Below are 27620 nucleotides of genomic sequence, written 5' to 3'. Positions count from 1 at the left end.
TGCAGGCTCTTCTCCTGCAACCCATTCATAGGCAGTTATGGCGTGAATGGGAACGGAGAGGAACTAGAAAATAAGCAAGGGAAAAAAAATAAAGAATAAAAGAGGGTCATAGACGAGAGAGGGGAAGGGGGTAACTCGGACTTAGAAGCCCCAAAGGGAGCAATCAGATAAGGCCCAAACAGGTTGGTTGGAGTGAGGAAAACTCATAAGTTCCATGGTTCCCAAATTTGGCATGTGATTAATTCACAATACTGGACATTCGTTCATGAAGCATCATAGCGGTAATGCATGTCTTTACTCCCTGGAAAGCTACACGTTGGGTCTTCCAGACTTGAGGTATGGTCCGTTTAGCCACGTTAAAAAGTTATGTGGCCAGCTTCTGCTGTGATGCATATTAGTCAGGTATTGGACAGTGTAATAGGTCTAACTTAGCGTCCCTCCGGACTGGTACTCATTATTTTTAAATTGACATTGTTTTGAAGGGCACAGTGGTAACTTCATCAACTAAATTAACAATATTTTAGTCAACTAAAATACGACTAAAACTAAAACAATTATATTGACCAAAATACAACTAAAATGGAATTTTAGCCAAAAGACTATGACTAAAACTACATCGAAATTTGATGTAAAAATTAACACTGCAGTACCACATAAGAATAAGTAGGGGACATCTACTAAGCTGCTGGAAAAAAAAAATAAGAAAATGGCTTTTCTTATTAAGAAATAAAATATATATTTAATGTTGGTAATATATTCAGGCAATATGTGCAATGGCATTACAGCCAATACAGTTTACTGTTTTTTGGGCTTTTTATATTTTAAAGTTGCACTTCTGTTTGTCAAAAAGCAATATTTTTGTTTTGCTTCTGAAACTTGGTTTTATTTATAAAGACGTTCTATATCACAATGGCTAAATCTGTGTGTGTAGTGCGTGTTCAAACTTTAACACCATAAATAACACGTTATTAGATTTTAAGTCCAGGAGTATAATGAGTTTGACAATTCTGGAGCAATGTTTAAATAATGCATTACAATTTTTAAATAAACCCATTTGATTTTAGTCGACTAAATGTACTGGAGTTTAGTCAACAAAAATACAACTAAAACAATTCAGATGACGAAACTAAAACTAAAATGGCATTTTAGTCAAAATACTATGACTAAATCGAAATTTGATGTTAAAATTAACTCTGGAAGAGTATATTACATAAGAAATTCATACCTTCTAGGCAGTTAAAGTACTAAAGATGAAATTTAAAAAATAGCTCTTCTCCTGGAGTTTAGTACCTGCCAATACTACTAACGCATTTTTTTTTTTTTTATACAGAGCCTGAATGGAATAAGGTCTATGAACATTTGGGTAATCATGATGACACATTGAAGCCTTTCACATGTAGCACGTGCAACCAAAGATTCTTTAAAGAGTTAGTATTTTTTTTAAATGTTTGTTTTACAGGTTATTGTAATAGTGTGTACTATAAAGATTTTTTTCAACTCATTCTGGATTTGAAAATATATATACTATCACTTTCAATTATAGCGGTACTGAATCTGCAGCTTGTCCCAAAAGCAGTGTATAAAAAGTCTGCACACCCCTGTTAAAATGTCAGGTTTTTGTGATCTAAAATGATTTATCTTTTGTCTCATATTATTTTTTTTTTTTTTTATTTACAACTTTTTCCAACTTTATTGTGACCTATAAACTGTACACCTCGAACAACAAACTGAATTTTTTTAGGTGGAGGGAAGTAAAAATAAACTAAAATAATATGGTTGCATACGTGTGCACACCCTTAAACTAATACTTTGTTGAAGCACCTTTTGATTTTATTACAGCACTCAGTCTTTTTGGGTATGAGTCTATCAGCATGCCACATCTTGACTTGGCAATATTTGCCCACTCTTCTTTGCAAAAACACTCCAAATCTGTCAGATTGTGAGGGCATCTCCCGTGCACAGCCCTCTTCAGATCACCCCACAGTAGGGTTGTACCGATACTAGTATCGGTATCGGCACCGATACCAAGCATTTGCCCGAGTACTTGTACTCGGGCAAATGCTCCCGATACTTCACCCGATACCTGGACAGTAGGCGGTGATCGGTGAGTGGGGGAGTTACAAGCTTCTCCTCCCCCCTTTCAGCTGCTTTAGTTAAATCTATACAGCGGTGATCGTGGCTTGTAACTCCCCCACACACGATCACCGCTGACTGTCACCTCATCCTCCTCCAGTCCCCCTCCATGCCCCCTCCGTTCTGTTGTCCCACTCCTTTCTTCCTCCGTGTCCCCCGCCGTTCTGCTGCTGTCCCCCTCCGCTCTGCTGTCCCCCTCCTTTCTTCCTCTGTGTCCCCCTCCTTTCTTCCTCCGTGTCCCCCGCCGCTCTGCTGTCCCCCTCCTTTCTGCTGCTGTCCCCCTCCAGTTTTCCTCCGTATCCCCCTCCGTTCTGCTGTACCTCTCCATGTCCTCCTCCTTCCTTTATTGTATGGACAGAGTCAGCTGACTGTCCATTCACATATCTGAAACATTGTAATCTCCTGTGATTACGATGTCTCAGTTTATGAATGGAGAGGAGCCGCTGTCTTCTCTCCATTCATTTTCAGTGCAGCTGAGGCTGCAGAGAAAGGAACTGGGGAATCTCTATCCTCGGTCTCTTTCTCTTTCTCAAGGGGGAGATATCAGGGGTCTATTAAGACCCCTGATATCTCACAAAGCCCCCCAACAGGGCTGATTTAACCACTTCAGCCCCGGAAGGATTTACCCCCTTCCTGACCAGAGCACTTTTTACAAATTGGCACTGCGTCGCTTTAACTGCTAATTGCGCGGTCATGCAATGCTGTAACCAAACGAAATTTGCGTCCTTTTCTTCCCACAAATAGAGCTTTCTTTTGATGGTATTTGATCACCTCTGCCGTTTTTATTTTTTGCGCTATACACGGAAAAAGACCGAAAATTTTGAAAAAAAATGATATTTTCTACTTTTTGTTCTAAAAAAAATCCAATAAACTCAATTTTAGTCATACATTTAGGCCAAAATGTATTTGGCCACATGTCTTTGGTAAAAAAAATGTCAATAAGTGTATATTTATTGGTTTGCGCAAAAGTTATAGCGCCTACAATCTAGGGTACATTTTCTGGAATTTACACAGCCTTTAATTTATGACTGCCTATGTCGTTTCTTGAGGTGCTAAAATGGCAGGGCAGTACAAAACCCCCACAAATGACCCCATTTTGGAAAGTAGACACCCCAAGGAAATTGCTGATAGGCATGTTGAGCCCATTGAATATTCATTTTTTTTGTCCCAAGTGATTGAATAATGACAAAAAAAAAAAAAAATTACAAAAAGTTGTCACTAAATGATATATTGCTCACACAGGCCATGGGCATATGTGGAATTGCACCCCAAAATACATTTAGCTGCTTCTCCTGAGTATGGGGATACCACATGTGTGGGACTTTTTGGGAGCCTAGCCGCATACGGGGCCCCGAAAACCAATCACCGCCTTCAGGATTTCTAAGGGCGTACATTTTTGATTTTACTCCTCACTACCTATCACAGTTTTGAAGGCCATAAAATGCCCAGATGGCACAAACCCCCCCCAAATGACCCCATTTTGGAAAGTAGACACCCCAAGCTATTTGCTGAGAGGCATGTTGAGTCCATGGAATATTTTATATTTTGACACAAGTTGCGGGAAAGTGACAATTTATTTATTTATTTTTTTTTTTTTGCACAAAGTTGTCACTAAATGATATATTGCTCACACAGGTCATGGGCATATGTGGAATTGCACCCCAAAATACATTCTGCTGCTTCTCCTGAGTATGGGGATACCACATGTGTGGGACTTTTTAGGAGCCTAGCCGCGTACGGGACCCCGAAAACCAATCACCGCCTTCAGGATTTCTAAGGGTGTACATTTTTGATTTCACTCTTCACTGCCTATCACAGTTTCGGAGGTCATGGAATGCCCAGGTGGCACAAACCCCCCCCAAATGACCCCATTTTGGAAAGTAGACACCCCAAGCTATTTGCTGAGAGGCATGGTGAGTATTTTGCAGCTCTCATTTGTTTTTGAAAATGAAGAAAGACAAAAAAAAAAATTTTTTTTTCTTTTTTTAATTTTCAAAACTTTGTGACAAAAAGTGAGGTCTGCAAAATACTCACTATACCGCTCAGCAAATAGCTTTGGGTGTCTACTTTCCAAAATGGGGTCATTTGGGGGGGGTTTGTGCCACCTGGGCATTCCATGGCCTCCGAGACTGTGATAGGCAGTGAAGAGTGAAATCAAAAATTTACGCCCTTAGAAAGCCTGAAGGCGGTGCTTGGTTTTCGGGGTCCCATACGCGGCTAGGCTCCCAAAAAGTCTCACACATGTGGTATCCCCGTACTCAGGAGAAGCAGCAGAATGTATTTTGGGGTGTAATTTCACATATTCCCATGGCATGTTTGAGCAATATATAATTTAGTGACAACTTTGTGCAAAAAAAAAAAAAATTTGTCTCTTTCCCGCAACTTGTGTCACAATATAAAATATTCCATGGACTCGACATGCCTCTCAGCAAATAGCTTGGGGTGTCTACTTTCCAAAATGGGGTCATTTGGGGGGGGTTTGAACTGTCCTGGCATTTTATGCACAACATTTAGAAGCTTATGTCACACATCACCCACTCTTCTAACCACTTGAAGACAATGCCCTTTCTGACACTTTTTGATTACATGAAAAAATTATTTTTTTTTGCAAGAAAATTACTTTGAACCCCCACACATTATATATTTTTTTAAAGCAAATGCCCTACAGATTAAAATGGTGGGTGTTTAATTTTTTTTTTTTCACACAGTATTTGCGCAGCGATTTTTCAAACGCATTTTTTGGGGAAAAAACACACTTTTTTACATTTTAATGCACTAAAACACACTATATTGCCCAAATGTTTGATGAAATAAAAAAGATGATCTTAGGCCGAGTACATGGATACCAAACATGACATGCTTTACAATTGCGCACAAACGTGCAGTGGCAACAAAATAAATACATTTTTAAAAGCCTTTAAAAGCCTTTACAGGTTACCACTTTAGATTTACAGAGGAGGTCTACTGCTAAAATTACTGCCCTCGATCTAACCGTCGCGGTGATACCTCACATGCATGGTGCAATTGCTGTTTACATTTGACGCCAGACCGACGCTTGCGTTCGCCTTAGCGCGAGAGCAGGGGGGACAGGGGTGCTTTTTTTTTTTTTTTTTTTTTTTTTTTTTCTTTATTATTTTTTTGCTTTTTTATCTTATTTTAAAACTGTTCCTTTCATTTTTTTTTTTTTTTTAATCATTTTTACTGTTATCTCAGGGAATGTAAATATCCCCTATGATAGCAATAGGTAGTGACAGGTACTCTTTTTTGAAAAAATTGGGGTCTATTAGACCCTAGATTTCTCCTCTGCCCTCAAAGCATCTGACCACACCAAGATCGGTGTGATAAAATGCTTCCCCAATTTCCCAATGGCGCTATTTACATCCGGCGAAATCTAAGTCATAAAATGCTCGTAGCTTCCGGTTTCTTAGGCCATAGAGATGTTTGGAGCCACTCTGGTCTCTGATCAGCTCTATGGTCAGCTGGCTGAATCACCGGCTGCATTCTCAGGTTCCCTGTTGAGACAGGAGAGCCAGAGAAAAACACGGAAGACGATGGGGGGGGGGGGGGGCATTCTCTCCCACTGCTTGTAAAAGCAGTCTAGAGGCTAATTAGCCGCTAGGATTGCTTTTACATGAAAGCCGACCGCTGGCTGAAAAGAATGATACCAAGATGATACCTAAACCTGCAAGCATCATTTTGGTATAACCACTCAAAGTCGTGAATGCTGTACCTGAAGACAAAAATATGGCTAACAATAAAGCACAGTAAATGGTAAAGTATAAAAAATTGCATACCTGAAAAGCAAACATGATAAAACATAATAACAATAAAACATTGCAGAATAGAATACAGTAAAAAAGAGCAGAACAATAGAGAGAATAGAGAGAGAGAGAATAGAGAGAAAACAATAAAACGACAACTATTATTTTTTATTTTATATTTTTGTTTGTGTTTTTTTTTTTTTTTTTTTTTACACTTTTTTTGTAACTGTAACTTTTATAACTGTAACCGGTTCCAGGTTCGGGTCTCTCAAAATGCGATGGCATCTTGGGAGACCCTGTGAAAGTGTGTCCTAGTCTGTGCAATGCTGTACCCTACGCTAATACTCAGCTAGTGAATGGTAGCATTCAAAACATTCACCAATGCAAAGACCAGGATTGTCAGGACAGGAGGGACAATAATAGCGGGTGTCACGCCTATATCCGCGCTTACTGCAGACACGACATCTTTTTTGGGGGAGTTCGTTGGGTAGGGGTACTAGGGGGAGGACATAAAGAAAATGGCTCTCATGCAGCCGACTGCATTTGGTTGGGGATGTGAATGGGGGAAGTACGGGCGCTGCAGAAGCGGTGGGTTCCCAATTAGGATTGACGAATGCAGCAGGAAGGGCATTATGGGCACGACGGGCCTGTGTTTGTCTTCTTTGTGGCAGCGGGACACTACTTGTGCTTGCCACCTCACCAGCTTGAACTGCACTTATGGGACTCGCCACGTCACCAAGTGTTACTGCAGTGCTGGTTTGACTATGACCGGGGTGTACTAGGCCGCTGGCGCTTGCCAGTTCACCAAAACGCTACCAAAAAAACTGTTAACGATCGCAGGGATCAGGCCTGACTCTGCGAACGCTGCAGTTATGCGTTTAGTGTTTTGTAAGTGACAGTGATCGATCGATACTGCACTTGGGTGGGCTGGGCTGGGCCGGGCGGAGGGGCAAAACGCAGGTGCTAGCAGGTATCTGGGCTGATCCCACTAACACTGCGTTTTTGGGAACCCTAAACTGCTGGGGATGCCAGTATAGATCTGATCGGATCAGATCAGATATTGATCAGTTCAGATACTATACCACTAAGGGAGGTGTACGGTGCGTGCGTGGGTGTTAGCGCTACTGGCACTAACCTGACGCTGCCTGGGGCTGGTGCTTGCCAGTTCACCAAAACGCTACCAAAAAAACTGTTAGCGATCGCAGGGATCAGGCCTGACTCTGCGAACGCTGCAGTTATGCGTTTAGTGTTTTGTAAGTGACAGTGATCGATCGATACTGCACTTGGGTGGGCTGGGCTGGGCCGGGCGGAGGGGCAAAACGCAGGTGCTAGCAGGTATCTGGGCTGATCCCACTAACACTGCGTTTTTGGGAATCCTAAACTGTTGGGGACGCTAGTATAGATCTGATCGGATCAGATATTGATGCGTTCAGATACTATACCACTAAGGGAGGTGTACGGTGCGTGCGTGGGTGTTAGCGCTACTGGCACTAACCTGACGCTGCCTGGGGCTGGTGCTTGCCATTTCACCAAAACGCTACCAAAAAAACTGTTAGCGATCGCAGGGATCAGGCCTGACTCTGCGAACGCTGCAGTTATGCGTTTAGTGTTTTGTAAGTGACCGTGATCGATCGATACTGCACTTGGGTGGGCTGGGCCGAGCCGGGCGGAGGGGCAAAACGCAGGTGCTAGCAGGTATCTGGGCTGATCCCGCTAACACTGTGTTTTTGGGAACCCTAAACTGCTGGGGACGCTAGTATAGATCTGATCAGATCAGATATTGATCCGTACAGATACTATACCACTAAGGGAGGCGTATGCTGCGTGCGTGGGTGTTAGCGTTACTGGCGCTAATCTGACGCTGCCTGGGGCGACGCATATCACCGCCGGGCGATCAGGGGGCTAAATCTTTATTCGGCGGGTGCCCTGACACTATAAAAAATAAACAAACTAACCAGCGTCACCCGTAACGGTTATACAGTGATCAGTGGTGAAAGGGTTAACTAGGGGGCAATCAAGGGGTTAAAACATTTATTAGGTAGTATATGGAGGTCCCTGTCGCTATAAAACGCTGACGGCGAACCTAAATATTTACCTCACTAACTAGCGTCACCAGCGACACTAATACAGCGATCAGAAAAATGATCGCTTAGCGACACTGGTGACGGGGGGTGATCAAGGGGTTAAAACTTTATTAGGGGGGGTTAGGGGGGTATCCTAGACCTACAGGGGGGTAATACTAACTGTCCTAACACTGTAAATGTCACAAACTGACACCAATACAGTAATCAGAAAAAAAAAAAAAAAAAAAAACCTGCTGGTGTCAGTTTGTGACGGGGGGGGGGGGGGGTGATTGGGGGGGGGATCGGGGGGCGATCGGGGGGGGGATCGGGGTGTTTTGTGTGCCTGGCATGTTCTACTGTGTGTGTAGTGTGTTGTGCACTCACATTACAGTCTTCTCTCCTCGGCCCGGAACGGAAAATACCGAGCCGAGGAGAGATGACATCATTTCCTCTGCCTCTGTGTACAATACAGAGGCAGGGAAATGATCCTATTGGCCAGGAGCGATCGCGAGGGGGGGGCCACGAATGGATGGCCTCCCCCTCACCTCCGATCGCCGGGGGAGATTTGCCGACCGCCGCTGGCACCGGGGGGGGGTCCGATCGGACCCCCCACCCGCGGGCAGGCAAGGACGTACATGTAAGTCCTTTTGCCTGCCCGTGCCATTCTGCCGACGTATATAGTCGTGCGGCGGTCGGCAAGTGGTTAAAAAAAAAAAAAAAGTATTGCAATAAATAATAAAAAAAAATTATTTAAAAAAAATAAAATAAAGATTAAAATTAAAAACACAGACACCATCCACCCCCTCCCTCCCTAAAAAAAAGAAAGCATTGTAAAAAAACAAACAAAAAAAAAAATTGTAAAAAAAACCCACTGTCACGTGACATAAAAAAAAAAGTATCGGTAATTGGTATCGGTGAGTACTTGAAAAAAAGTATTGGTACTTGTACTCGGTCTTAAAGTGGTATCGGGACAACCCTACCCCACAGATTTTCAATCATACTCAGGTCTGGGCCCTGGCTGGGCCATTCCAAAACTTGAATGTTCTTCTGTTGAAGCCATTCCTTTGTTGATTTGGATGTATACTTTGGGTCGTTGTCAAGCTGAAAGATGAAGTTTCTCTTTATGTTTAGCTTTCTAGCAGAAGCCTGAAGGTTTTGTGCCAATATTGACTGGTATTTGGAACTGTTCATAATTCCCTCTACCTTTACTAAGGCCCATTTTCCAGCTGAAGAAAAATAGCCCTAAAGCATGATGCTGCCACCACCATGCTTCACTGTAGGTATGGTGTTCTTTTGGTGATGTGCAGTGTTGTTTTTTTCGCCAAACATATCTTTTGCAATTATTGCCAAAAAGTTCAACCTTGGTTTCACCAGACCATAACACATTTTCCCACTTGCTTTTGGGAGACTTCAGATGTGTTTTTGCAAAATTTAGCTGGGCTTGGATGTTTTTCTTCGTAAGAAAAGGCTTCTATCTTGCCACTCTGTCCCATAGCCCAGACAGATGAAGAATACAGGAGATTGTTGTCACATGTACCACAAAGCCAGTACTTGCCAGATATTCCAGCAGCTCCTTTAATGTTGCTGTAGGCCTCTTGTCAGCCCCCCTGACCAGTTTTCTTCTCGTCCTTTCATCAATTTTGGAGGGATGTCCAGTTATTGGTAATGTCACTGTTGTGTCATATTTTCTCAATTTGATGACTGTCTTCACTGTGTTCCATGGTATATCTAATGCCTTGGAAATTCTTTTGTACCATTTCCCAACTGATGCCTTTTAACAATGATATCCCTCTGATGCTTTGGAAGCTCTCTGCGGAACATGACTTTTGCTGTAGGATGCAACTAAGAAAATGTCAGGAAAGACCTACTAGAACAGCTGAACTTTATTTGGGATTAATCAGAGGCACTTTAAATTATGGCAGGTGTGTACTGATCCCTATTTAACATGAGTTTGAATGTGATTGCTTAATTCTGAGAACAGCTACATCCCCAGTCATAAGAGGGTGTGCACACTTATGCAACCACATAAACAAACAAAAAAATCAGTTTGTTTTTCAATTGAGTTGTACAGTTTATAGGTCCCATTAAAGGTGGAAAAAGTTCTGAAATTATTTACCTTTTGTCTCATTTTTTTACATCACAGAAACCTGACATTTTAACAGGTGTGTGTAGACTTTTATATCCACTGTATGTACATCATACATATGTATATCCAAGCCTTCTCTCCTCCAGCGATGCATAGTATGCACTCCCCACCTTTACTCTGTTGCCAGGGCTGTGGATTCAGTAATGAAAAAATAAATTGTATTTGTGTATTTTTGATGCTACAATTTTGCTTTAATTGTGTACATGCAAACTACCCTGAATTTTTCTTCAGGGTTAGGTGGCATGCTTAACCACTTGCCGACCGCCTAACGTAGATATACGTCGGCAGAATGGCACGGGCAGGCAGAATCACGTATATATACGTGATCTGCCTCCCGCGGGCGGGGTGTCCGATCGGACCCCCCCCCGGTGCCAGCGGCGGTCGGCATCTGACTGGGAGCGTCGGGAGGCGAGGGGGAGACCATCCGATCGTGGCCCCCCCCTCGCGATCGCTCCCAGCCAATGGGAATCCTCCTCTGCCTGTGTGTAGTTTCACACAGGCAGAGGATGTGATGTCATCTCTCCTCGGTCTGGCAGTTTCCGTCCAGCGCCGAGGAGAGAAGACATGTAAGTGCACACAACACAAACACACACAGTAGAACATGCCAGGCATACTTTACACCCCCGATCGCCCCCCGATCGCCCCCCGATCCCCCCCCAATCACCCCCCCCCCTGTCACAAACTGACATTAGCAGTATTTTTTTTTTTTTTTTTTTTTCTGATTACTGCATAGTGTCAGTTTGTGACAGTTACAGTGTTAGGGCAGTGAGTGTTACCCCCCTTTAGGTCTAGGATACCCCCCTAACCCCCCCTAATAAAGTTTTAACCCCTTGATCACCCCCTGTCACCAGTGTCACTAAGCGATCATTTTTCTGATCGCTGTATTAGTGTCGCTGGTGACGCTAGTTAGTGAGGTAAATATTTAGGTTCGCCGTCAGCGTTTTATAGCGACAGGGACCCCCATATACTATCTAATAAATGTTTTAACCCCTTGATTGCCCCCTAGTTAACCCTTTCACCACTGATCACCCTATAACTGTTACGAGTGACGCTGGTTAGTTCGTTTATTTTTTATAGTGTCAGGGCACCCGCCGTTTATTACCGAATAAAGGTTTAGCCCCCTGATCGCCCGGCGGTGATATGCGTCGCCCCAGGCAGCGTCAGATTAGCGCCAGTACCGCTAACACCCACGCACGCAGCATACGCCTCCCTTAGTGGTATAGTATCTGTACGGATCAATATCTGATCCGATCAGATCTATACTAGCGTCCCCAGCAGTTTAGGGTTCCCAAAAACGCAGTGTTAGCGGGATCAGCCCAGATACCCGCTAGCACCTGCGTTTTGCCCCTCTGCCCGGCCCACCCAAGTGCAGTATCGATCGATCACTGTCACTTACAAAACACTAAACGCATAACTGCAGCGTTCGCATAGTCAGGCCTGATCCCTGCGATCGCTAACAGTTTTTTTGGTAGCGTTTTGGTGAACTGGCAAGCACCAGCCCCAAGCAGTGTCAGGTTAGCGCCAGTACCGCTAACACCCACGCACGCAGCATACGCCTCCCTTAGTGGTATAGTATCTGATCGGATCAATATCTGATCCGATCAGATCTATACTAGCGTCCCCAGCAGTTTAGGGTTCCCACAAACGCAGTGTTAGCGGGATCAGCCCAGATACCTGCTAGCACCTGCATTTTGCCCCTCCGCCCAGCCCAGCCCACCCAAGTGCAGTATCGATCGATCACTGACACTTACAAAACACTAAACGCATAACTGCAGCGTTCGCAGAGTCAGGCCTGATCCCTGCGATCGCTAACAGTTTTTTTGGTAGCGTTTTGGTGAACTGTCAAGCACCAGCAGCCTAGTACACCCCGGTCGTAGTCAAACCAGCACTGCAGTAACACTTGGTGACGTGGCGAGTCCCATAAGTGCAGTTCAAGCTGGTGAGGTGGCAAGCACAAGTAGTGTCGCGCTGCCACCAAAAAGACAAACACAGGCCCGTCGTGCCCATAGTGCCCTTCCTGCTGCATTCGCCAATCCTAATTGGGAACCCACCGCTTCTGCAGCGCCCGTACTTCCCCCATTCACATCCCCAACCAAATGCAGTCGACTGCATGAGAGGCATTTTCTTTATGTCCTCCCGAGTACCCCTACCCAACGAACCCCCCCAAAAAAGATGTCGTGTCTGCAGCAAGCGCGGATATAGGCGTGACACCCACTATTATTGTCCCTCCTGTCCTGACAATCCTGGTCTTTGCATTGGTGAATTTTTTGAACGCTACCATTCACTAATTGAGTATTAGCGTAGGGTACAGCATTGCACAGACTAGGCACACTTTCACAGGGTCTCCCAAGATGCCATCGCATTTTGAGAGACCCGAACCTGGAACCGGTTACAGTTATAAAAGTTAGTTACAAAAAAAAGTGTAAAAAAAAAAAAAAAACACATACAAAAATATAAAATAAAAAAAAATAGTTGTCGTTTTATTGTTCTCTCTCTCTCTATTCTCTCTCTATTGTTCTGCTCTTTTTTACTGTATTCTATTCTGCAATGTTTTATTGTTATTATGTTTTATCATGTTTGCTTTTCAGGTATGCAATTTTTTATACCTTACCGTTTACTGTGCTTTATTGTTAACCATTTTTTTGTCTTCAGGTACGCCATTCACGACTTTGAGTGGTTATACCAGAATGATGCCTGCAGGTTTAGGTATCATCTTGGTATCATTCTTTTCAGCCAGCGGTCGGCTTTCATGTAAAAGCAATCCTAGCGGCTAATTAGCCTCTAGACTGCTTTTACAAGCAGTGGGAGGGAATGCCCCTCCCCCCCCAACGTCTTCCGTGTTTTTCTCTGGCTCTCCTGTCTCAACAGGGAACCTGAAAATGCAGCCGGTGATTCAGCCAGCTGACCATAGAGCTGATCAGAGACCAGAGTGGCTCCAAACATCTCTATGGCCTAAGAAACCGTAAGCTACGAGCATTTTATGACTTAGATTTCGCCGGATGTAAACAGCGCCATTGGGAAATTGGGAAAGCATTTTATCACACCGATCTTGGTGTGGTCAGATGCTTTGAGGGCAGAGGAGAAATCTAGGGTCTAATAGACCCCAATTTTTGCAAAAAAGAGTACCTGTCACTACCTATTGCTATGATAGGGGATATTTACATTCCCTGAGATAACAATAAAAAGGATTAAAAAAAAAAAATGAAAGGAACAGTTTAAAAATAAGATAAAAAAATAATAATAATAAAGAAAAAAAAAAAAAAAAAAAAAAAGCACCCCTGTCCCCCCTGCTCTCGCGCTAAGGCGAACGCAAGCGTCGGTCTGGCGTCAAATGTAAACAGCAATTGCACCATGCATGTGAGGTATCGCCGCGAAGGTCAGATCGAGGGCAGTAAGTTTAGCAGTAGACCTCCTCTGTAAATCTAAAGTGGTAACCTGTAAAGGCTTTTAAAGGCTTTTAAAAATGTATTTAGTTTGTCGCCACTGCACGTTTGTGCGCAATTTTAAAGCATGTCATGTTTGGTATCCATGTACTCGGCCTAAGATCATCTTTTTTATTTCATCAAACATTTGGGCAATATAGTGTGTTTTAGTGCATTAAAATGTAAAAAAGTGTGTTTTTTTCCCCAAAAAATGCGTTTGAAAAATCGCTGCGCAAATACTGTGTGAAAAAAAAAAATGAAACACCCACCATTTTAATCTGTAGGGCATTTGCTTTAAAAAAAATATATAATGTTTGGGGGTTCAAAGTAATTTTCTTGCAAAAAAAAAAAATTTTTTTATGTAAACAATAAGTGTCAGAAAGGGCTTTGTCTTCAAGTGGTTAGAAGAGTGGGTGATGTGTGACATAAGCTTCTAGATGTTGTGCATAAAATGCCAGGACAGTTCAAAACCCCCCCAAATGACCCCATTTTGGAAAGTAGACACCCCAAGCTATTTGCTGAGAGTCATGTTGAGTCCATGGAATAATTTATATTGTGACACAAGTTGCGGGAAAGAGACAATTTTTTATTTTTTTTATTTTTTTTTGCGCAAAGTTGTCACTAAATGATATATTGCTCAAACATGCCATGGGAATATGTGAAATTACACCCCAAAATACATTCTGCTGCTTCTCCTGAGTACGGGGATACCACATGTGTGAGACTTTTTGGGAGCCTAGCCGCGTACGGGACCCCGAAAACCAAGCACCGCCTTCAGGCTTTCTAAGGCCGTAAATTTTTGATTTCACTCTTCACTGCCTATCACAGTTTCGGAGGCCATGGAATGCCCAGGTGGCAAAAAAACCCCCCAAATGACCCCATTTTGGAAAGTAGACACCCCAAGCTATTTGATGAGAGGTATAGTGAGTATTTTGCAGACCTCACTTTTTGTCACAAAGTTTTGAAAATTGAAAAAAGAAAAAAAAAAAATTTTTTTTCTCGTCTTTCTTTATTTTCAAAAACAAATGAGAGCTGCAAAATACTCACCATGCCTCTCAGCAAATAGCTTGGGGTGTCTACTTTCCAAAATGGGGTCATTTGGGGGGGGTTTGTGCCACCTGGGCATTCCATGGCCTCCGAAACTGTGATAGGCAGTGAGGAGTAAAATCAAAAATGTACGCCCTTAGAAATCCTGAAGGCAGTGATTGGTTTTCGGGGTCCCGTACGCGGCTAGGCTCCCAAAAAGTCCCACACATGTGGTATCCCCATACTCAGGAGAAGCAGCTAAATGTATTTTGGGGTGCAATTCCACATATGCCCATGGCCTGTGTGAGCAATATATCATTTAGTGACAACTTTTTGTAATTTTTTTTTTTTTTTTGTCATTGTTCAATCACTTGGGACAAAAAAAATGAATATTCAATGGGCTCAACATGCCTCTCAGCAAATTCCTTGGGGTGTCTACTTTCCAAAATGGGGTCATTTGTGGGGGTTTTGTACTGCCCTGCCATTTTAGCACCTCAAGAAACGACATAGGCAGTCATAAATTAAAGGCTGTGTAAATTCCAGAAAATGTACCCTAGTTTGTAGACGCTATAACTTTTGCGCAAACCAATAAATATACACTTATTGACATTTTTTTTACCAAAGACATGTGGCCAAATACATTTTGGCCTAAATGTATGACTAAAATTGAGTTTATTGGATTTTTTTTAGAACAAAAAGTAGAAAATATCATTTTTTTTCAAAATTTTCGGTCTTTTTCCGTGTATAGCGCAAAAAATAAAAACGGCAGAGGTGATCAAATACTATCAAAAGAAAGCTCTATTTGTGGGAAGAAAAGGACGCAAATTTCGTTTGGGTACAGCATTGCGTGACCGCGCAATTAGCAGTTAAAGCGACGCAGTGCCGAATTGTAAAAAGTGCTCTGGTCAGGAAGGGGGTAAAACCTTCCGGGGCTGAAGTGGTTAATTCTGTCCTTCAGACTTTAGAGAGGTAGACTCTGGCCATTGGGAGTAGAAATTGTTCTCAAGTCATTGGGAGTAAACAATGCATCTTTAGCATTAGGGAGAGGAATAGTGCACAATGGAAAGAATAGTGCACCATCGTGGGTGTCATTGGAAGGAATAGTACGCCATCATTGGTGTCAATTGTAGAAATAATAGCTCACTATCATTGGTGTCAGTGTAAGGAATAGCTCCCCATCGTTGCTGTCAGTGGGAGGAATAGTGCCCTATCCTTGGTGTCACAGTGGGGGAGGTATAGTGTGCCATCGTTGGTGTCAATGTCATTGGGACCATTGTTAGTATCATTGGGATAAATGGTGCCCTGTTGTTGATGTCAGTAACAATATTTTTGTGTACTGTTACCTGATCATCCAGCAGGTAGAAGATCAAAACAATTTGTTTTCCTAGAAATAAACATAAGAACTCTACTAGACAATCCAAACAATAATTATATCTAATCCTGGCCCTTATGGGAACTTGGGCACGGTTTTTGCCAAGGGAGAAGCTTGAATGGTAATTTCACATGACAGTATTTTTAGAATTTGTTGCAAAATAAACCTCAGTACAGCAAGACTTCTTGTATTGTAAATATACTTCATCCATATTATTTGTTCCGTGATTTCACAGACAGACATCTTAAGTTAAATCTAGGTGTTGAAAGAGAAAAGTGCCAAAAGCAGAATTTATGCAGTCCAGGACTAGTTTTATAACATAAAAAAAACGTGTTTCAGAGCTATCAAGGCTACAAATTACACATTATCACATTATTATAAGTATTTAGTATTGTGTGGTGTAGGATATTGAGCGTAAATACCTGGTCATGTACAGATAGGAAAGACTAAAAAATATAGCTACAACGAAAAAAAATTATTATGGTATATAAAAACATGAACAGTATATCAAACTAAAAAAAATAACCATAGATTAGAATTAAAAATGACAAAATCACACTCATGTGTCAGAGCCATAGATAAAACACAGTTTTTAAAATGGCACTGTAAATCCTATAGTTAAATACATAGTTACATAGTAAAAAAAAAAAAGTGGAACCATTGAGTGGAGTATACAGGTTAGCTGCCAGGGACTCCCTTACAGGAGTTTGAGCTACTGCCAGTTCACTCAGGAGAGACCAGGCTGGGGTGCCAATGCAGGAGAGACCAGGCTGGGGTGCCAGTGCAGGGGAGACCAGGCTGGGGTCCCAGTGCAGGGGAGACCAGGCTGGGGTCCCAGTGCAGGGGAGACCAGGCTGGGGTCCCAGTGCAGGGGAGACCAGGCTGGGGTCCCAGTGCAGGGGAGACCAGGCTGGGGTCCCAGTGCAGGGGAGACCAGGCTGGGGTCCCAGTGCAGGGGAGACCAGGCTGGGGTCCCAGTGCAGGGGAGACCAGGCTGGGGTCCCAGTGCAGGGGAGACCAGGCTGGGGTCCCAGTGCAGGGGAGACCAGGCTGGGGTCCCAGTGCAGGGGAGACCAGGCTGGGGTCCCAGTGCAGGGGAGACCAGGCTGGGGTGCCAATGCAGGGGAGACCAGGCTGGGGGTGCAGCAGAGACTTTGGCTGTTTGGACTGCAGGTGTAGTGTAGACCAGGCAAGATGCAGTGGAAACTTTGGCTGCGGGTGCACAGCATAGGCTGTATTGAAACAACTTTCTAAGTCGAGGAATGTTTGATATTATGCTTGAGCAGTGACTGCATGTCTCATTCAAGTTTAAATAGAAGAAGCAGTCACTTGATGCATCATGTGACACATGATGTGGATAGAACCCGGAAAGGCCCATGACCACTGGGGGTGGATGAAGGTGACACTTGTATAAAATGATTGAGGTAAAATGATAAAAGACCGTAGAGGAAATTATGTGTATAAAAACCATGAAAGAGCCTGAAAGAGGGCATGATTGTTCCATGATTGTAATTATCTTTTTTTTGGCCTATGCTTAATTGTGCATATTCTACTTCTATCATATATTAACCACATTCAAGTGTATGATGAATGATTTTCAGGCATTTTCAATTCTGATGTTATTTTTTGATGTTTGATCAATGTTACTTTTATAATCTATATCAATACTTGTTTATATAAATTTTATAGCTATTTTTTTTTTTTTAATCATCTTCCCATATTTCTGTAATTGACTGCATAGACGGATTGAAATTTGTAGTGGTACGCCGAAATTAAAATTCTGGACTGAAAACAAAAATTCAAGATGCACTTGGCCGAAAACCGAAATGGACAGTTTTTAAAAAAAATATATTTTTCCCTTAACGTCTTTCAGGACAGCACCTTGAGAGCATGGCCCCACCCACTTGACAGGAAACACACCTCCACCAAACTTTAAAAGGAGGCTCCTTCCCACTTATCAGTTTATGTGTTTCCTCCGGCGGGAACACGTGTGGGAGTTTGGAGCTCTCAAGGTTCTGTCCTGAGAGAACAGGCTTCCTACTCCACTATTTTTACCTACCTCAAGAGAGCCAATTCCTCCCATTTTCCACAGGCTTATGGGTGCCGGGTGGATGGGCTCCTTCTCCCTGGTCAGTGCTCGGGGAGAGCCAGAACTGCTCCGGGTATCGCTGCTCCCAGGCAGGGGTGTAGGGCATGACAGGCGTTTTGTTTTTTTTGCCAGCACATGTTTTTTCCCTGACGCCGCCGCCATCTTGGGAAGGGCAGTCAGAGGACTGCATCCGCCGGATGTGAGGTATCCGGAAGTGGGGCGGCATCCAAGGAGCAGGCGCCAGGCGTCATTTCCGCTGGAAGCACAGGGGGAGGAGGGAGGAATAGGTCTGGTGCCTATTTATTTCCGGTTCCGGTCCCGGTCCGGCGCACAGGCACTATTGGGGTCCGGAACCGGCGTTTTCGCCACAAGCATCACGCTGCTGCCTCAGCATGGATTCAGGAACCGCAGCTCGTGGAACAGGCACAGGCACCAGCAAGGCCCAGGTAAGGAGCAGACTGTAGTTTCTGCTCAGCTTTACTGTGGGGTCTCTCTCTAGCCCTCTTCTCTCTAAATGTTAGTGAAGTTTGAGGGTATTTTTTCCCCCTGGTGGCGGAGGGGCCTGTCAGGGCACATGAGTCTGGTAGCTTTTCTCACTGTGCACCTTTGGTGAGCATCTTGAGTAATCAAGCTGACTCTAAAAGATGGTTTGTCTTTTTCTCTCTCTTTTTCCCTTATCATGGCAGGCCAAGAGCTCTGACCCTGGGATTAGAAAGAAATGTCCTTCATGCAAAATTAAGTTAAATGAAGGCTGGAAAAAGGCTTTATGTCAAACATGTATTGACTTGGTGAGGGAAGAAACCACTTCCGCATGCAGTGATCTAATCGCATCTGCTAAAAAGGAATTGGATGCTACCATTCAATCCTTCAGATCCTCACTCACCTATCCATCTGCAAGTCAGCCCACTACCTCACAGTCCTCAAGGATCACTGTTAGTCCCGGCAGTGGAGGCTTTCCCCATCTCATTCTAATGATTCGAGTGAGGATGGTGATGAGCTGGAAAATACGTCTTCCAAATATAAATTATCTTTTGGATCAGGTGGACGGCCTTTTAAGGGCTATTTATGCTACTCTAGGCCTAGAGGAAGAGCATAAGGAAATGTCTTTACACGACAAGATGTATGCAGGGCTTAGCAAGTCTAAGTCCCGTACCTTTCCTGTCCACGCAGTGATCTCTGAAACAATCAGAAAAGAATGGGCTGACCCTGATAGGAAACCATTTTTCTCTAGGGCTCATAAGAGAAGGTTCCCTTTTGATGAAGACCCAGCGGCTCTTTGGAATAAGGTTCCAAAACTTGATGCAGCCTTTTCTCAGGTGTCAAGATCTACTGATCTGGCATTTGAGGACATGGGGGATCTTAAAAGACCCCATGGATAAAAAAATGGATCAACAGCTCAAGCGGACTTGGCAATCCATTATGGGCAACCTTAAGCCAGCAATGGCAACTACTTGCATCTCCAGGAACTTGGAGTATTGGGTAAATCAGCTTAGAGCTCATATAATAGCAGATTCCCCTAAGCAAGAAATCCTTGACTCCTTTTCTACCCTCTCAGCAGCCGTAGCCTATGTCTCTGATGCCTCAGCAGAGTCTATCAGGATGACAGCTAAGGCTGCAGCCCTTGCTAATTCTGTTAGAAGGGCTTTATGGCTAAAGACTTGGCAGGGGGACGCAGCATCTAAAAATAAATTATGCGGAGTCCCTTTTCTAGGAGACTTATTGTTTGGCCCTGATTTGGACTCAGTTCTGGACAGGACTGCAGATAAAAAGAAATCTTTTCCTGTCAAAAAGAAGAAACAACCAGTCAAACAGTTTTATCGTCCTCAAAGGGCTCAGGAACAAAACAAGCCTCAAGAGAAAAAGAAAAATTGGTCAGGGCAGAGAGGAAAAGGCAGAGGAAATGTCCTTTTCCATCCTCCTGCGTCAACCAGCAAGACGCTATGACAGCCGGTTACAGGTGGGGGGAAGACTGCAAGGCTTTCTCCCCTATTGGGCAAGCATAACGGAAAACCAGTACATTCTGAATATGCTAGCCCAGGGTTACAATATAGAATTTTCAGATCTCCCCCTAGAAAGGTACTTGGTGACAAATCTTCCAAGAGATGTAACAAAATCCCTAGCAATGAAGAGCCTATTAAAGGATCTGATAGATCAGGGGGTTATGACTTACGTCCCACAGGGGGAGCTTTATCAGGGATTTTATTCCCGTATATTCCTGATAAAGAAACCATCCGGAAGTTTTTGTTTAATCCTAAACCTGAAACCACTGAACAGATCAGTCGAATACAAAAGGTTTCGTATGGACTCCATCTTCACGGTCAAGAATCTATTGACAAAGGAATGCTTTATGGCATCAATAGACCTTCGAGATGCCTATCTGCATATCCCCATAGCCCCGCAGTCCCAAAGATTCCTAAGATTGGCGATAAATTTGGGGAAAGAGGTTCTGCACTTGCAGTTCAGGGCCCTCCCCTTTGGCCTGTCTTCTGCCCCACGAATTTTTACAAAAATAATGGCAGAAGCGCTTGCACCTCTTCGCATGCAGGGGATTGCGGTAATTCCATACTTGGACGACCTACTCCTTTTTGCCCCTTCCAGGGAAAGATTGCTGGACGACCTCGGAAAAACCCAAGGTCATCTGGAAACCCTGGGTTGGATCATAAATATGCAGAAGTCAAATTTCAATCCAGCCCAGAAAATACTATTCCTGGGGTATCAGATCTGTTCAAGGGAACAGAAGATTTTTCTCCCAGTGGAGAAAAAGGTGAAGGTCCAGAAGGTGGTAGCGTCCTTACAGGCAAGCCAGGTATTATCAGTCCGACAAGTGATGTCATCCCTAGGAACCCTAACCGCAACCATACCAGCCATTCAATGGGCAAGGTTACATTTCAGGCCTCTACAGACTTTTCTCCTGAGAATATGGAATCACAGGACAGAATCTCTGTAAGCAAAGGTGAACATACCCACCAAGATCAAAAGATCACTTTGGTGGTGGAGAAGACAGGAGAATCTGTCAAAGGGCCTGCTCTGGTCATTTCCAATAGAAAAGGTGGTAACGACAGATGCCAGTGTATGGGGTTGGGGAGCTCACTTAGAACAAGACTTCACGCAAGGAAGGTGGTCTCGGACAGAAGCAAAGAGGTCCTCAAATTGGAGGGAACTAAAGGCAGTCGCCTTAGCATTAGATGCCTTCTCTCCTATCCTTCAAGGTTCCCATGTCCGGGTCCTCTCAGACAACGCCACTACTATAGCCTACCTAAACAAACAGGGGGGCACAAGAAGCAAAACACTTCAGTTGCTAGCTTCAAAGATCCTGATTTGGGCAGAAAAGCATGTTCGGTCCTTATCAGCAGTCCACCTCAAAGGCACCTTAAATGTAGTGGCAGATTATCTAAGCAGAAGGCGGATTCAGGAGTCAGAATGGAGCTTGAATCCGGAAATAGACCTATTTGCGTCAGAAGAAAATACACAACTCCCAGTATTTTTCTCGATTCACAGAAACGACAGGGCCCAGGGGACGGATGCGTTAATTCAGCCCTGGAACTTCCATCTAGGTTACGCATTTCCTCCTTTCCAACTTATCCCGTTGGTGTTAAGGAAGATACAGAGGGAGAAGGTGGCAGTAATCCTAATTACTCCATTTTGGCCAAAAAGGGCATGGCTTTCCACCATTCTACAGACGGCAGTCAAACCATTTTGGCGGCTGCCTCTCTGGCAAGACCTGCTCCTACAGGGTCCAATACAGCATCCGGGAGTGGCCAGTCTAAGCCTCACGGCCTGGTTTCTGAGGAGCAGTTGTTAAGAAACAAAGGTCTGTCACAACCCTTGGTAACTACCTTACTTTCCAGTAGGAAAATAGTGACCAGAAAGATCTGTGCTAAATATTGGAAAGTCTTCAACTCTTTCTGTTTTTCGACTAAAAGAAAAGTAAGACATTTAGTGTCAATTTTGGAATTCCTTCAAGGGGGGGCAGACAAAGGCTTGTCAGTCAGCACCCTTAAGGTACAAGTAGCTGCTTTGGGAGTATTTCTAGAAAGACCAATCTCTTCTGAGCCCTTGGTTATAAGATTTTTCAAGGCGCTTACCAGATCCAGACCAGCTCCGGCTAAGCACTTTCCCAATTGGGATCTATCAGTGGTCCTGCAAGCCCTCACAAAAGAACCATTTGAACCACTACAAGAGATCTCTCTAAGGAATCTTACTCTGAAAACCTTGTTCTTAGTTGCAATAACGTCAGCAAGGAGAATTGGTGAGCTGCACGGCCCTATCTGTTAAGAGACCCTTTTTAACTATCTACACAGATAGGATTATACTTAAAACCGATCCTGGTTTTTTGCCAAAGGTGGCATCAACCCACAATAGATCGCAGGAGATCATCCTGCCAACCTTTTGCTCTAACACCTCGGGGGGGGGGGGGGGGGAGAAGGCAAATTCCGCAATTTGGATGTAAGAAGGACTTTATTACAGTATCTGGAGGTAACAAGTAACTTTCGGTCCTCGTACTCTCTGTTTATACTTTTTTCTGGTAAGAAGAAGGGCCAACAAGCTTCTAGGGGGTCTATAGCTAGATGGCTTAAATCAGCTATTCTAGCAGCCTACTCTCAATCGGGGCTATCTCCCCCGCTGGGAATTAAAGCACATTCTACCAGGGCTCAAACCACTACATGGGCAGAAATAGCTGGTGCCACCCCAGATCAAATTTGTAGGGCGGCTACGTGGTCAAGTTACCTTACGTTTGTCCGTCATTACAGGCTGGATCTTCTGTCAGCAAGTGAACAAACTTTTGGCAGAAAGGTCTTGCAGGCTGTGGTCCCCTCCCTAAGTGGGTAAGTCTTTATTATCCTCTCAAGGTGCTGTCCTGAAAGACGTTAAGGGAAAAATCAAGTTAGACTTACCGGTAACTTGTTTTCCAGGAGTCTTTCAGGACAGCAGCAACCCACCCTTATTGTATTAAATTACTATGCTGTGACTAACCATATTCTGATTATGTGTTCCAGCTTGGGCCGGAGGTTCTCTACTACTACTGATGATAAGTGGGAAGGAGCCTCCTTTTTAAAGTTTGGTGGAGGTGTGTTTCCTGTCAAGTGGGTGAAGCCACACTCTCAAGGTGCTGTCCTGAAAGACTCCTGGAAAACAAGTTACCGGTAAGTCTAACTTGATTAAATATAATTGTATTCAACCTTTTTAATAGTTTTTGAAAGCTCAAGAAATGCATCCCTCTAAATTCTATGTATGTCTTCACACTGGTCCATTGCACTTCTTGTTTGCAGAATTTTTGGTGCATATTTGGTCAGTTACAAAAATGCACCTCCCCATTGAAATGTATTGAAAAATGCAACAAAAACACAGTGTTGCGTTTTTGATGCAGTTTTTGAGTCACATGACCTATGAAAAATGCACTGTAAATACGGTAAAATCAAGCACATTTTTTTGGCAGCCATTATCAGCACCTTTTTTTTTTTTTCTATCGGCAGAGTACTGATGACCAGTTCAGCAAGGACTTGCCAAATTTTGTCATTGTGTGGCTGTCCCTGCTCGACTAAAGTTCATTGTTTGATCCACTTTTGTCAAAGGGATGTGCTGGAAAACTTTTTCCGACTGATCGGTGTATTCTGACAGTGGTGTGTTCTGGTATAAGAATACAGTGTCCCATCGTGGGGAGAGTATTTGTGTGGATAGAGGAATCTGTTTGATTTTTCTTCTTGGGATTTTTTTCTTTTTTTTTATCTCACTGGCTGAATGAAAAAAATAAATAAAATACCAACCATGTGTGGTAAGCTTTACTAATTTTCTTTCAATGTACAGACTCGCATGCAGGAAAATATTTGATTGGTATTGAACATCTTATCAATCATTTTAGTGCTATAATAGGTGCTAAAACCTTGACAAAACAAATTAAGCCAGCTCTCCAGCTTAATGCAATAGATGCTTTTTAGAAGGAAGGATTGCAGTGGTCTCCAAACTGCGGTCCATTGCTTGCCTTTATCCGGCTCATGAGGCACTATTCCTTCCACTGACACAACGATGGAGCATAACCTTTTCCACTGGCAACAAAAAATTGGACACTATTCCTCCCACTGACGCCAACTATTTCTCCCACTAATACCAAAGATCAGGCATTGTTTACTCCCACTGGGCACAGTCCAGCCCCTTTAAAGTCTGAAGGACCGTAAATTGTCCCCTTTCTTAAAGTGGAGTTTCGCCTCCACAGCAAAAAAATTTAAGTCAGCAGCTACACATACTGTAGCTGCTGACTTTTAATATTGGGACATCCATCTGTCCTGGAATCCAGCGATGTTGGCTCCCCAGCCAATGTTTCCATCTGCTCTCAGGTGCTGCCACCGCCATTCGTGGTAAGGGAAACCAACAGTAAAAACTTTCACCTTCACAGACTGTTCCCTGCTGTGCATACAGGAAGCACGCTGCGTTTTCTGAATGGCCCAAGGAGGAGCAGGGCCTCACTTCTGAGTGATCTGGCCGTGGTGAGATCTCTCGCAAGTGGGGACGGGTACCTGTCAAAAAGGTGCCAAATGTGGCACTGGAGGGGGGGGTAGGAAGCAGAGCTTCCACTTTTGGGTGGAACTCCACTTTAAGAAAGTTTGGAGACCCCTGCTATAGATGCTCAGTGTTTACAGCTGTGTTCTGTTTGTTACATTAGTTGTCTCTTGCATATTGTACACATGACATGCCAGCTGACAAGTTTTTGAAAAATTTGTTGTTATAGAGTGCAGCTGAAGGCCCACTCATCAAAGCACAAAAAACATCGACTTTTCCAGTGTCTGTTATGTGATCAAAGATTCAAGAGCACTCATCAAATGAACAGACACAAGAAACGGTTTCATCATAAAGAAAATAATGGAGATTGTAACAATGGAAAGGTGACATCTGGAAGCCACAACAGCACATATGTTCAAGAAAAATCAGTCAATCCACAAATCATTCCCAAACGAGAATTTGCCTGTGACATCTGCGAAAGGTAGGCATTCTTCTGCAATAAAGTGTACCTATGTGGCCACTCACAGCCCTTTCCACCGTGTAAACGGAGCTGCTCATGTACAGCTCAATTTCCCCTTCCGGTACATTGCCAGTGTGCTGGGATGACTAAGTCCTGCAGAAGTCTTGTGCAGAATTAGGTCACCTGTGGCTTGCCAGTCAAGACAAAAGACCAGCAAAAGAAGCTGAGGAGAAGATGCCTGTGCCAGTGTAAGCATCAGACCTTTAGGAGAGGACATGAGTATCTGTGGCTTTAGTTCCACTTTAAAAACTGAATCCCAGGTATGTTTGTTTTAATTGCATGTAGTTGCATTGGTGCAGCATTGACCAATTTAAGTATATACAGTATCTCACAAAAGTGAGTACACCCGTCATATTTTTGTAAATATTTTATTATATCTTTTCATGTGACAACACTGAAGAAATGATACATTGCTACAATGTAAAGTAGTGAGTGTACAGCTTGTATAATAGTGTAAATTTTCTGTCACCTCAAAATAACTCAACACACAGCCATTATTGTCTATGCTGCTGGCAACAAAAGTGAGTACACCCCTAAGTGAAAATGTCGAAATTGGGCCCAATTAGCCATTTTCCCTCCCTGGTGTCATGTGACTCGTTAGTGTTACAAGGTCTCAGGTGTGAATGGGTAGCAGGTGTGTTAAATTTGGTGTTATCGCTCTTACTCTCTTACTGGTGACTGGAAGATCAACATGGCACCTCATGACAAAGAACTCTCTGAGGATCTGAAAAAAAGAATTGTTGCTCTACATAAAGATGGCCTAGGCTATAAGAAGATTGCCAAGACCCTGAAACTGAGCTGCAGCACGGTGGCCAAGACCATACATCGGTTTAACAGGATAGGTTCCACTCAGAACAGGCCTCGCTGTGGTCGACCAAAGAGGTTGAGTGCACATGCTCAGCGTCATATCCAGAGGTTGTCTTTGGGAAATATACGTATGAGTGCTGCCAGCATTGCTGCATGGCTGTCGTCCCCGGAGGAAGCCTCTTCTAAAGATGATGCACAAGAAAGCCCGCAAACAGTTTGCAGAAGACAAGCAGACTAAGGACATGGATTACTGGAATCATGTCCTGTGGTCTGATGAGACCAAGATAAACTTATTTGGTTCGGATGGTGTCAAGCGTGTGTGGTGGCAACCAGGTGAGGAGTACAAAGAAAAGTGTGTTTTGCCTAAAGTCAAGCATGGTGGTGGGAGTGTCATGGTCTGGGGCTGCATGAGTGCTGCCGGCACTGGGGAGCTACAGTTCATTGAGGGAACCATGAATGCCAACATGTACTGTGGCATACTGAATCAGAGCATGATCCCCTACCTTTGGAGACTGGGCCGCAGGTCAGTATTCCAACATAACGACCCCAAACACATCTCCAAGACGACCACTGCCTTGCTAAAGAAGCTGAGGGTAAAGGTGATGGACTGGCCAAGCATGTCTCCAGACCTAACCCTATTGAGCATCTGTGGGGCAACCTCAAACGGAGGGTGGAGAAGCGCAAGGTCTCTAACATCCACCAGCTCCGTGATGTTGTCATGGAGGAGTGGAAGAGGACTCCAGTGGCAACCTGTGAAGCTCTGGTGAACTCCATGCCCAAGGGGATTAAGGCAGTGCTGGAAAATAATGGTGGCCACACAAAATATTGACACTTTGGGCCCAATTTTGACATTCTCACTTAGGGGTGTACTCACTTTTGTTGCCAGCGGTGAGTTATTTTGAGGGGACAGCAAATTTACACTGTTATACAAACTGTACACTCACTACTTTACATTGTAGAAAAGTGTAATTTTTTTCAGTGTTGTCACATGAAAAGAGATAATAAAATTTTTGCAAAAATGTGAGGGGTGTAATCACTCTTGTGAGATACTGTATATTCCATACCACTGGGATCGCTTTGGAAGCGGAGAATCACTTTAGTAGTTAGCAGTACTACATTGATCACTGCGCTCTTCTGAGTTGTGTGCCAAATGCTTGCCCTTCTTCATAGTGAACACAGGGGGTCACTGGCTGGGCACAGCTTCTATTCACAGAATGCAGCCAGGATGTCATCATTCTACCTCTCCACCTCATCCAGTCACAGAACACCTTGTATTTATTAAAAAAATTAAAAAAAGCAGTTCTGTGAATGGTGGCTGTGCTAAACAAGCCAACCCTCTGTGTTCACTGTGCGGAAGGGCAGCTGCTTTGGTCAGGACCCTGAAAACTGGAATGATCACTGTAGTATTGCTGATTACTACAGTGTTTCTTTGCTTCCACAGCAGTCCCACAGGTATAGACTATGTATACTTATATTGGTCCATGCTAACTCAATGCAATAAAAACCATGTCTGGAATTCAGCTTTAAAGCTCCAGATTGAGGAGATTAAACAAAGATCCTGGGAGTTCTGAAGGTCACTTTAATGAAGTTGCTAGCATCCTTCAGTAGGCCTTAGTAAGCTTCAGCACAAACTTTGTTGAAAGCTGTTAAAGCCTTCTAGCAGCTTGTTTAACCACTTCAATACTGGGCACTTTTACCCCCTTACTGTCCAGGCTGATTTTTAGCTTTCAGTACTAATTGCACTTTGAATGACAATTGCGGGGTTATGCAACACTGTACCCATATG

At 43.7% G+C, this 27620-nt stretch overlaps 1 protein-coding gene across 1 annotated transcript in view; it reads left to right on the top strand.

Annotated features, from left to right (window-relative positions):
* The window catches only part of LOC141144890 (uncharacterized), a 137739-nt gene that overhangs the window by 21051 nt on the left and 89068 nt on the right, over positions 1-27620 (top strand). The window contains exons 3-4 of the mRNA XM_073630982.1: positions 1331-1427; positions 24737-24988. Coding sequence (XP_073487083.1) covers positions 1331-1427; positions 24737-24988 — 349 coding nt within the window. The remainder of the gene's footprint in view (positions 1-1330; positions 1428-24736; positions 24989-27620) is intronic.

This window comes from Aquarana catesbeiana, linkage group LG05 (genome assembly GCF_042186555.1).
Source record: "Aquarana catesbeiana isolate 2022-GZ linkage group LG05, ASM4218655v1, whole genome shotgun sequence".
NCBI classification, from domain to species: domain Eukaryota; kingdom Metazoa; phylum Chordata; class Amphibia; order Anura; family Ranidae; genus Aquarana; species Aquarana catesbeiana.
The sequence above is the reverse complement of the archived record's forward strand: the minus strand, read 5'-3'. Positions and strand labels throughout refer to the sequence as shown.